The sequence below is a fragment of the Nelusetta ayraudi genome, unplaced genomic scaffold (genome assembly GCF_046127955.1).
Source record: "Nelusetta ayraudi isolate G7.1 ecotype Tasmania unplaced genomic scaffold, CSIRO-AGI_Nayr_v1 ptg000355l, whole genome shotgun sequence".
Classification (NCBI taxonomy): Eukaryota; Metazoa; Chordata; class Actinopteri; order Tetraodontiformes; family Monacanthidae; genus Nelusetta; species Nelusetta ayraudi.
Window position 1 is genome coordinate 1 of NW_027466395.1, and position 12,583 is coordinate 12,583.

General features: G+C 45.9%; 1 protein-coding gene and 1 long non-coding RNA gene across 2 annotated transcripts; both read left to right on the plus strand.

The window, feature by feature from the left end:
- Positions 1–2,455: 2,455 nt before the first annotated feature.
- Positions 2,456–3,435, plus strand: LOC142882608 (uncharacterized). Its single transcript, XR_012925822.1, has 2 exons — positions 2,456–3,169; positions 3,334–3,435. It is a non-coding gene; the product is annotated as an uncharacterized LOC142882608 (long non-coding RNA).
- A 6,772-nt stretch (positions 3,436–10,207) lies between these two features.
- On the plus strand, positions 10,208–12,576 carry LOC142882609 (hippocalcin-like protein 1; the record flags this gene model as incomplete). The annotated part of the gene is made up of 2 exons (XM_076017400.1): positions 10,208–11,289; positions 12,465–12,576. Coding segments are annotated over exons 1-2 (490 nt in total), but the record flags the coding sequence as incomplete, so codon positions are not given.
- Between the last annotated feature and the right edge of the window lie 7 nt (positions 12,577–12,583).

Below are 12,583 nucleotides of genomic sequence, written 5' to 3' on the forward strand. Positions count from 1 at the left end.
ATTTCGATTTTGTTTTATTGATAATTTGCTGGATAAGTCTTAATAATTGTAATTAACATACCTCACAAACAAACAAGCTGCACGAGCCCCTGGTGGCAGAACATACACATTGAGTTTGCCTGTGGGAGAGAACTGATGGTGACCTTTGTGACATCACAAGGGGTGATTTCCAGATGTTTTTGGCTAAGATTTCTTGAGAAGTGTGACAAGAAAAGGAAAAGGATGGAGTTTGGGAAAAAGGCCAGCAGGACTCAAGTGTCCATCTTAAAGATGTTTATTAATCTTACTGACAAGCAACTGGGACCAAGCACGGACACGTTTCAAACAGGTCCTCCTCTGTGTGCATGCTCATCCAGGAAATGACCTCATCATACAGATTTATCTTCTAACACAGGTGTTTTCATTTAGCTCGTCATCTTAAATGAATTTTAAAAAAATATATATAAATATACAAAATAAGAACTAAAAAAATTATGTAAATATGTATATATTTTTTAATTAATTTAAGATGACAAGCTAAATGAGTCATGAAAGATTAATAAACATCTAAGATCTAAGATGGACACTTGAGTGCTACTAGCCTTGTTTCATTTTTTTTTTTTTATTCAAGCCGATTGGGCTTTGCACCTCTTTAATTTATATCATTAACTTTTTTTGAGAGTGCATGTTGCCATCTATTTTTATTTAACGGATGGCGTTCCCTCATCTCTTTGTCCATTTTACTGACAGTATAAAGACGCATATCAATCAATCAATCAACCAAACATTCAATCAATCAGCGAAAACATGGCACCACTCCATCCAAAAGCAACACCTTAAGCACAAACTAGCCACGCTTACACCCATGACATGAATGAAAATTAGAGTTCAAGCTTGTCAAGCGTCAAAAGCGCGATGAAGACAGCCAAGAATAGCATCTGGTTCCCTCTAGTGGACAGATACGTTTGTGCAAGAGAAATATAACTCAAGACAAGAACAAGATAAGAGGTGCCCTCACAGCATTAAGGTTGCAAGCTTAATTCCCTGTGTGTAGTTTGTATGTTCTCTCTGTGCCCAGCTTCCTCCCACTGTCCACAGACATGCAGCATTAGGCTAATTGGCAACTCTAAACTGTGTGAATGTTAGTGCAGCTGGTTTATATCCCAGCGCTGGCCCTGCAGTGAACTGGGTGTAACCCTACCTCCACCTCACACAGCTGGGATTGACTTCAGCAACCCCTGACCCTTAGTGCACAATGAGTAGTGACAGAAAATGCATTGTAAAGAAAAAAAAGAGGATAACTTGGATCTTAACTTGTGTCATCGTTTCATTTGTTTCATTGTCTTCGCTGATTTGTGGACACTGATTTTCTTGCAGATTGAAGTTTCTTTCAAATAAGTTGTTAAAACTTTTGCTTAATCATTTTTCATCCAAGCCTGGCTTCATTAAAGGGGTGACAGGACTTTTTTTCACGATGATGCATCAGTAATGGTCCACCAGTTTCAGATTATATCCTTGGCGTATTAAGCCTTGATAAATGAATGGATGTTTGGGGAGCTTACCTGTGGAAAAACATTACTCTTTATAGCGTCGTCAGTCTGACTCAGTCATTATACAGGTTTTTTATTTTTATTTTGTGTATTTCAAAATATTAAAAACTAGATATGACCTGATGGACTATAAGTGGCCTTTGACCCCACAAAGGATAAATTGCCTTCAAACAAGATGTAGAAAAGTGATCCATCACTGCAGTGCCTGAATCAAAACACTTTTCATCCTCTCTGCTTCCAACAAAGAGCCTATTAGGTTGCAAATTGGCCATCGTATCAAAAGCAACCACGCGCCACCGAGCCTGCAATCCATTGTGCTCACCCTTAGGTAAAGATAAACACTCCATGTGCTTCGAAACAGGTGTCAGGCTGCAAGAACACACACACATATGCACACGCATTGCACGCCCGCGCATGCACGCACTCAATCTCGCATACACACTCGCGGTTAATTATTTATCCGCTCACTCAAGCGCTGACATACACACCACGCTACCTGCGGTATCACTTTAACCTACACAAGAGAGGATGCGGCCATAGGTGCTGATGGATGCGTGCATGCTGCTGAAAGAGGAGGATGACGCTGTCAGCTTAAGGAAAGGAATATGCATGGCAAGTTAACTGCTGCCTCTAGGGTTTCACTGTCATAAAAAGAAAAACATATTCCACAGAATTTCATAATATTTGGGAGAGCCTAAAAAGCTCGATCATAACACGAGCGAGTTATATTACATTTGAGTGGAATATAACTATGGGGTGTTAATTTCTGGGGAAGTGCATGTTTGGAGAAAAAAAAGAGAAAGAAAAACATAAGAAAACATAAAAATACATAAAAATGTATAGTTTAAACACTAATAGGGAAAGCTAGTAAGGTTTCTAAAATCTTGCTTATCCCTTCCTTTGCCTAATTGACTGCCTTTTGCACGTCTGCTCGTGTTTGTTTGTATGTAGACTGACTTGAATGTTTTTGTGAATACTATATTTTTGTATTGTTTTAGAGCTGCAAAAGTGTAGTTTCCCAATTTGGGATCAATAAAATACATCTATTCAATACTATTATAATATAATTTAGTTTGAAATCTGGAAATAGAGGCGCTCATCGTTGTTGTTCAGACACTTCAAACTGAGAACTGCATTTCTTTTTCTGTTCAGTCTCGACGTGAACGAGCTCTGTGTACAAACCGCAGTTGTGTGTATTTGTGTTTCTTGTTCTGCTGAAAATTTCCCCTCAAATGCCAGTCGTTTACTTTAGATATTGCGCTATTAATAGTCTCCAGTGACAATTTTCCACAGGACGCTGGCTGCTGCGACTGTTTCTACGATGGAAGGAGCCGCGGCAGCAGCGAGCGTGGACGGAGCCATTTCTCCGCGCGGAGGGGGTTTCGTCGCTTCTCTCGTCGTTGTAAACGCAAAACTAGGTTCGTCAAGTTATTTAAAAACGGCACTTTTGTAGTATGAAGACGGTTGATAGTGCAAGGAACCATTATCACGTTCCCACACGTCGAATACAATCGCTTTCCTCGCTCCCTGCGGAGCGGGAAAGGACCCTACGGTGGCCGACGTGGACCCGTCGGATGAAAGCGGAGCCGTGTGCCACATCTTCCAGCGGGTGATAAAGCCGCTACCCGTGGAGCAAGAAGGTAATAAGAACCGAGCCCGAGGAACGGCGGTCGAACCCGCCCGTTAAACTTTAATACCTCGCTCGCAACTCGGGCAAACTGTAGTTTTCGACGGACTCGTCCGTCACCACCGTGTGTTATTTATTTTATTCGTAATTTTTTTTTTTTTTTTTTTGTCCTTACAGAATGTATCCCTAAGGAGGATGTGTCGGCTCGGACTGCTGCTGTAACGGTGAAGTTGGTGACGTCCAGACCGAAGGAAAAGTGGACTAGCAGAAACCGGAAGACTCCTTAAAGACCGTATCACAAGGGACTAGTGATATTAAAAAAGGTAAGTCCCTCCCACCGCCCACTTTGTGGAAACGGTTGTCTTTTTCCACAATGGCATTTTCTTAAAGATATAAAAAAGCAAACAAACAAACAAACTCGGTACTCCATAACTGTTCGCTCCACTCCAGCGGTTGTCGCTGCTGTGTGCGCAGCTGTGGCAGGAGGGTGCTAGATGGGCTACACCCAAAACACCAGCAGCATCATCACATACCCTCCTTAAAAAAAACAAAAAACAAAAAATAAACAGAGAAAGGAGAAGATCCGTTCAAAAACTGCTCCTGAAGTTCGCTGTTGTTCAACGTGAACATGTGGCTTTAAAGTAAACAATCCCCAAGTCGTCTTACTTGGCGAGCTGAAGGCACAGTGCGCTATTTATAAGGACATTTTTCCTTCAAACCAGATGATGCAACGTTAAGATGTTGACATCGGTAAATGCCTTTTTTTTTTAAAATAGCCATTTCAGGGTAAACGGTGTTGTGCAAAAACATTTGGGTGCCGTTTTTTTTGTTTGACAGGAATGGATACGCCTCGTGTTTGCTTTTAATTCATTCGCAAACAATACCCCCCAAAACAATACAGAAAACATTATGAAATAAAACATTACGGCTAATCTGGACGGTAGAACAGACACACTGTACATGCCAAGGGTGCTAACTTTCTTTAAATTAATGATGCCTGTTGATGATGCTTTCCAGCCCTGCTTGCTTCCACTGCACCTCTACAAATCTGTCGCTGTTCACAGGCTGTAGTAAACAAAAAAACAAAAAAAAAAGAAGAAAAAAAAGGACAATTTAGTAAAGATCTCTTGTTCACTGTTCGGAAATTCAACCAATCACAGCACACGGACATAATTTTCTCTTAAAGTCCACTGAGAATATACAACAAGGGACAGTCAGATATTAAAGATGGAACGATCTTTGTTAAGCTTTATTAAATATCTGTATTTTTTTAATGAATAACCCCCCCCCCCCAAAAAAAAAAAAAAAAATGATATACACCTCCTCTCGAGTCTCAGTATATTCCTTGCCCTCTGTGTGCCCCAGATTGATAGTTACACCGCCTCCCTCTCGTACGCCTGTGCACTACTATCCTGTTGCCTTGACTACTGGTGTGTCAGGGGACTTCATCCTGATCCGCTGCATGATATTCTCTGACACTAGTTCAGAGAGACTGCTACGGAGCAGCGCTGCGAGCCAGAATAACCGAGCAGCTCATTTCGTTTTTATTCTCCCTCCCTTCGCTCGGCTCGGCCGGCTCGGCCGGCTCGGCCGGCTCCGAACCGTCTTCAGGGAGCCCGAGTTCGCAGCAGCTTTTTTGTGCGTGTGGTGCGACAACATCGACACGACGCATCGCCCTCTTCCTGTGCGCCAAACTCGTTAAGTTTGTCAGATGGCCAATAAAACATAGAGATGAAAAAGAATGCCACAGTCACCCCTCCTCCAATCTTGGAAAGTTAGTTCTTTTCTGGAGAAAATGGGGGAAAATCCCCCCCCTCACACACACACACACACACACACACACACACACACACACACACACGCAACTTATTTTTTCCATTAAGCTGCTGTGCACAGTTTGCACACAGGGGTGACACAGAGTAATTCACACGCCAGCATTGCTGTAATGGTGTTTAAATCTGTGCAGCACACCCTTATTAAGAAAGTCTGTCGTACCCATTTTGATATCTTTATTATATTTTCCTCATTCAAGTCTCCAGTGTGATTAATTATCTAGAAAATTTGAGAAACCTGCACATTCAGCTCTCTGTTCACAGCCCCTCGCAGAGACGCTTGGGTTAGATTATGTAATTGATGCTGTTGTTGCACCTTCCACATGGCTTGGAAGGGGACAACACAAAGTAGCCATAAGGCGGTCGAAGGGCGGGGCTAACACCTGGCTGGGCGTCTTCTCGTGGTGGTGGTGGTGGTGGGTGGGGCGACAACAATGAGCTGATTAATAGAGGGGTTATGTTACCCACGCTAACGCGGGCTTTCGGAAGAGAGAGAGAGAAAGAATGGACGTCTCCTTTGTTTCCGGGGAGTTGACTGACAGGAAGGACACACGCACTGCTGGCGAATATAATTGTGCACCTCGCGGGACACTTAAACTTGCGGAGGACTGAGAGAGCCGCAAATTGTACGTTTTGCACCTCGTGTTCTCAGTTGTTTTACATTTGGAAATGACCTTTGCTGCTCAGCTGGAGGCATAATGAGCTCCGTCGGCTGTGCGCACGTATCCCGTTATGGATCCTCTGCTTGCACTCTTCATCTCTCCCCCGTCTCAGGCCTTTTTCTTTTTTTTTTGTCGAACATGAGTAATGAGTAACTAGAAGCAGGATAAAAATGCTTTCTATGTTGTGACAAAACATCAGCCAGGAAATGAGGTGTCCCGAGCAAACAGCAGTGAAAGCGGCCTGCTCAAAGGGTTTCCCGGATTTTGAGGTAGCAGCAGCAGCAGTGGAGGAGGTTGAGGGGTGTGGAAGAGGAGCTTATGTGTGTGTGTGTGTGTATGGGGAAGAGGGGGTCACTGCTGTCACAGATGCCTCTTTCAAAAAGTCTCATTAGGCAGGGGATCCACCGAAAAGCAGTGCAGATGCCGCGATGGAGGCTTGGGGGGTCGAGAAGAGGAGGCACGACGCCGTCGGAGTGAGAGGAATTACAAACAGTGCTTCAGGTTACACAAATATGGCCGAGATCCAGCGACGGAGGCAGCGAGAGCGTGACACTCTCCGCGCGGGAGGAGGTTGTGTGCCGTGGGTGTTAGGGCAATATCTGGGAGTTATTTCAGAACGTGTAAAAAATAAAATAAATAAAAAAGGTGCACTGCGCCAAGCAGTGACTTCGAGAAGTAACACGCTGGTGCAAACAGCCGCTGAAGTGCATAAAGATTCACCCCGGCACCCTAATTGCTCGGGGGGGTTGGAGGGGAATTCATTTAGCGCAAATAAATTGCCATGCAGGTAGTTGCACAGTTGCACCAAGGTATGAAAGGAAACGAAATGGAACAATTGAAAGCATTGCTGCAGGACTCGAATCTTTAGCCCGAACATTAACAAGCCCGTTTCAGTTGACCGCCTTTGCCGTTGCGTTTACTTCTCTTTACCGGAATACAACACTACTGGTGCTGTGATACAGCTTCCCTCAAAACGTGAGGAAAAGCGAACTCATGAGTTTTGTCTCAGCCCCCCGCCCCCCCCCCCCTCCTTCACCCCTCCAACAGCCTGGATTCCTCTTGGTTTCACGCGGCTTTGTGTGGCTCAGAGGAAATAAACAGCAACGCCCTGATGATGATGTCTGCTACAGCTCAGCCTGCGACGCTGTGGCGTCCCTGGAAAAGTCCATGTGACCCCGAGCTGAGCTGAGGAGGCGCGACCGCCTTCCTCATCCTGTCGCATGTCAGGGAGGAAGGTCTGGCCTGCGGACCGGTCTGCAGTCGACGCCGCAGCACATTGTTCAAACAAAGGAGGAAAACCCTGACGTGCGTAAAAGGAACACCACTTGTCCTGGAGGGACTCGCAGTACTACGAGTACTATGAGGCATAGTCTTCTGTCTGTTTGACTAATATGTAAAGGGTCCGTCTAGATTGGGCTACGGCTAGAGCAACATTTTACCGCGCGTGAAAGCACAAACGCTGCATTCCACGGTGACCAGGAACACGCCGCCGCCACCGCCTCCTCATAGTGGATACTAAAGCTGGCCACCGTGCCGTTGTTACCATATCATTACAGGCCCAACAGACATTACGGAGGGTGGCGTAAATAGCACCCTTTCTGCGTATCCCTCTGTGCAAAGACACTTTGCACGGTCAAAGGTAGTGTGTAGCGGTAGAGTGTTCGCCCTGAGACCAGTAGGTTGTTGCTTCGATCCCTGGCTGGGTGATACCAAAGACTTATAAAAATGGTACCCATTGCCGCCCTGCTTGGCACTCAGTATTCAGAGTTGGAATGTTTGGGTTAGATTACCCAATGATTCCTGGACGCGGCACTGCTGCTGCCCACTGGCCCCTCAGGGGACAAAGGGTCAAATGTGGAGGACAAATTTTGCATCCTTCAGGATGTGACAATCACTGGGACTTAAGCTTTTTAACTTAACTTTAGATTCTGCTTCTGAGAAAGATGCAGAGACAACAAGACAAAAACTTTTACCTCGACACCACTCGCAACCAGGTCCCCTTATTTAAAGAGACATACAATAGAGAGATATATTCTGATTATTATAAGCATTTATTTTTGTAATCTACGGGAAAAATGCTTTTTGGGCCCATGGGATTTTTTTTACTGCAGTACCTCGAGTGGCCACTGGAAGACAAAAATCGGCGCACCACCATGTTGCCAGCCTGGTATCCAGTTCTTATTATACGTTCATGCTAGCAACTCTAGCTCTTAGACTTCATGGCTTGCAGACATTTTTCTGTCTGTGGCTTTGCTTTTGGAACGCGTTAGAGCGCCGGCATTAGCATGCAGCAAAATCCACAGCTCAGTTTTTCCCTATAAAAGGGAAAGGGTTCCTTTCATTTTAACTTTCTCCTCGTTCCGACACCATTCTTTTCTCGGGGCGCCCTCGAACACGGGGAAATAGGATGTGCTAATGTGTCACGCGCCTGGATCCAATGATACATTTTCTACCTAGCGGGGCCCTTAATGGGATCGTCGATCGTCGCTTTCCCTTCCATCCCGACCACCTCTTGCGCCGCTTGCATGACTGCCACCCATAAAACGACAGGAAGATTACACCTGCGGGACAATTAGAAAGGGGGGATGGTGGTGGAAAAGGCATTCCTTGTGGGGGGAAAAAAAAAAGACCTCAACCAATTTCAGGCCTCTCTCATCTGCATGTCACTCGGGCGGATTAATTTTGGCGGCTGTAATAGGGAACGGACGCAGCCTCGGTAATTGAACAATCGTGCGCGCAACGCGTGGCTCTCTCGCAGATTGATCCATGATGGGTAACTCAGTGGAGTGGAGGCATTATTCAGGGAGATTATTACGTAATAAAAGAAGGGCAGGGATCAGTGAAGTGGCTCACGTATTATCGGCTGGAAATAGTTTTCCTTTGTGTGTCATACTTTTTCCCCCCCCCCCATCCATTTTTTCCTTCCCGCCCCCGCACTTCTTCTCATCATCCTTCCCACACATGCACACACTGTACCAGATACATGTTTGAAAGGATTTGCGCAGCTGCGGCACCCGTTTCGCATTTTACATTTCACCCTGCTGCTTTGCTTTACTTGTCAGTCCTTTTTTTTTTTTTTTTTCCCGCGATATCTACAGGACCATTTTCCGCAGCCCGGGCCAGTTTCCGCGTCGACCCCTAAAAATAAACCCAGCGTTGCGACCGGTCGAGGCACTGCGTACCTACGTCCGCCTCGCCATTCGTTGTGAATGGAACTAACGCGCCAGTGCGACTTACGCAATACCTTTTATGGTGTAATGGTTTTATCGCACATATGGTATAAATAACCCTCCCCCATATGTAAACATATGTGCAATTTATTCATGGCATCTTACACGGCAGCTCAGATTGTATTTTTCACGTTGGGCCCACCTCCAACAGGCAGCATCCCCAGTCAGCCTTAAAGCTGCTACCTTTTAGTTTTAATGAGACCAGGAAGCAACCAGAAGGACGGAAAGAAGGAGCAGAAGAAGCAAGAGAAGAAGAGATGATGAGCAAGGATGGTGCAGTAGTAGCCTTTTATTAGCGCGGGGGGGGGGGGGGGTGCGTTTTCACATTAAAAGAAGAACGAACAATAGCGCTGAGGACCTCTTCTGCGTGGGCAGCGTGTTTTCGATTTACTCCCAACCGGCTTTGACAATAGTCCAGTTAAAGACTACGCTGCGCTGCGGCAAACTGCGGGGCGTGAGGCAAATTTTTGCACCGTGCACCAGCAGGAAGCCTCCAGCTGTAGCTCCCCCCCGACTACACTCGCAGTTAGAAATGATTGTTCAGCTTGTGTGTGATAGACATGATTGTGGTGCTCCTCAAAAAAGGGTTTTATTTCGAAACACTGGGCGTGAAGAACAACTTTAAAAACACAAGACGTTTCAGCGTTCATCCAAACACCTTCATCAGTTGTTTGGCCCCCAGGAAGTAGCTCTGGCAGTTTCAGACACATAAGGGTCACATGACTGAGGTCACATGACAGCCCAATATGTGAGCCAGAGAAGATGTGCTGTGTCTCAATTCAGGGTCTGCACCCTTCAAACCGAGTGTCCTCCGTCTGAAGGAAGCGTTCTTCGAGGACCCAGCCTAGAAGGACGGACCAAACCCCACCTACCTGATAACCACACGGGACGGTCTAGCCGTCGGCGTATTTGCTTGTTGCGTCACCGCCGTTCCCTTCCGCTGGCCAACCCCGGAAGTGACGTTTTCATAGCATCAAGCTAACCATTGGTTCGCCATCTAACGATGCCGTTGAATGTTCAAATAAATAAAAAGACGATGTTAAAACTGAATATTTTATGTGAAATTTAATACTTAAATTTATATGAAGTGTCTCTGCCAGTAGATGCCGCTAATTTCAGCTGACTTCCCAGGATCCCACGATGCTTTGCAGCAGCACGCAAAGCATCATGGGATACATAAGTACGCGAAGGATATTAGCGGTGCAGCCTTGGAAATTGGCTAAAACGAGGGCGCATTCCGAGTACGCATTTTGAGCAATTCCCAAGGACTTTTGGGAATTGGGACAGTCCAGTGTTTTGAAATAAAATCCTTGCTACCTGGATAAATGAATCTCCACAGACAGATCTCGGTGGTCTTTCTGGTGATGCGTGGCTCGACGGTTTAAAAAAAAGAAACAATCTCTCTGGGGTGCCAGGTTGCAGACAAATCAAAGAGCCTCTACCAAATTACTGGTCATTATTTATCAATATCTTTAATTCGTCTGCCACGACTGCGCTGTAAAAAAAGAAACTCCGTTATCGGGTTTACGATTCCAACAGGGATTACCGCTAATGATAATGTCTGGTCTCACCAGACCCCTCTGTTGTTCTGAGCCTGACCTTTAGAGAAGAGGCTTTCAGGAAGAATTACAGAAGGCCACAATAGGCCACTTAATGAAACCTGGAGGTGGGTAATAACCGTGCCGAAAGATTCACACTCAGATCTGGCCGGCTCCCACCGCGCAGCCTCATCACGTCTGAGCAATCTTCTTTTTTTTTTTCATTTTCTCGTCCGAGGCTTCGAAACGCGAGCTTCCCTTCAGCAGAAGGTTTATAATAAAGCACCCGACACAAACCGAGAGAGAAAGAGAGCGAGTTACTGAACCGGTGAATCATTTATCTCGGCGACGCGAGGCTCACAACGAGGGTTGTCGGTCCCCCCCCTCCCTTTTCCTGCAGGGCGCCGAGAGAAAGCTCTATCCAGCTCAGCCGCGGTCGGAGAAGTCGCGCCCCAGCCGTCCGCCTTCGCCCCGGAGCCAGCGCCGCGCCCCAATGGGGAAGCAGAACAGCAAGCTGCGGCCGGAGGTCCTCAACGACCTGCGGGAGAACACGGAGTTCACGGACAGCGAGCTGCAGGAGTGGTACCGGGGCTTCCTCAAGGACTGCCCCTCGGGCCACCTGACCGTGGAGGAGTTCAAGAAGATCTACGCCAACTTCTTCCCCTACGGCGACGCGTCCAAGTTCGCCGAGCACGTCTTTCGCACGTTCGACACCAACGGCGACGCCACCATCGACTTCCGGGAGTTCATCATTGCCCTGAGCGTGACGTCCCGCGGCGGCCTGGAGCAGAAGCTGCGCTGGGCTTTCAGCATGTACGACTTGGATGGCAACGGGTACATCAGCCGGGCGGAGATGCTGGAGATAGTTCAGGTGAGGACGACGAGGATGACCTACTTCTATTCCCATCTCCTCTGCCTGGAATGCTTCCAGAAAAGATAATCCCATAGCCACTAAAACATAGCTAGATGATGATGGTGATGATAATGACAATGATGATAATGACAATGATGATAATGACGTTAATCCATCGATAAGGTCAATCAACTAATGATGAATGAATCGATAATTTGCATCCCTATGTTGGACCTTCCACATGTTTGGACATGGACAACAACAAGGTAGCGGTGCCATTTTGTGACATCACAAAGAGCTGATTTCCACAACAACATGTTTTAGCAAACACTTTGCGAAAAGTGGAGCAGGCAAAAGAAGTCAAGGGTGGACACATTTTGTTCATTGGAAGTTGACTAGCTAAGAATGAGAAGGCTTGACAAACATATTGTTAATACCACTAATACTTCCACTAGTGGGACTTTGCCAGTTTTTCCCAACACAATGAAAAAAAAGTTATTTTAATTATTATTTACTTGGTACTTTTTTTTTTTTTTTTTTTTTTTTTAACTAACTACGTGCTCAAGAATACAGTTAAAGCATTTTTATGTTACTGATAAACTTAATGAGGAAAAACAAATAAGACCAGTAGGATTTGTTTTTTTTGTTTTTTTTTGCCAGATGCATTTTTTTTTTTTTTTTGGTCGGCGTTTCCAGTGCCACCGTTAAATGTCCGTTTTTGGACAGCGCAATTAGTTTCACCTCACATCACGGGTGCAGGCTGACCTTTCCGTTTTCCTCTTATCACCGTGGCTATATTTACTCTTCCAATATGGTGAGCCGGGCAGGCTGCAGGGCCATATCAATATTGGTTCAGACTCTTGTGTGCGGGGATACAAACGAATGTAAGAAAAGGGAAAGGGACACAAAAAAAACCTAGCGGGTGCTTTTTGCTCCTGCGGATTCGCTCTGCTTTCAGGTAAAAACCTGAGAGCAGACCTTTTAGACGGGCCGTGACGTGAAGCGCACAGGGTGAAATATCCTGTTGCCAGAAGCACCTCCATTAACCAGGCGGCCGCAGAAGACGATGCAGAGCTCAGGCAACCGGAGCGATGCGGCCGTCCAAAAGCTTCGAGGAATAAAGCGAGAAAATAAATGCGCGCATGGTAAAAAAAAAACAAAAAAAAACGGCCACTCCTTTCCGTCCCTTGCAGGCAATTTACAAGATGGTATCGTCGGTGATGAAGATGCCGGAGGATGAATCCACCCCAGAGAAAAGGACGGATAAGATCTTCAGACAGATGGACACCGACAATGATGGTAGGGTTGATTG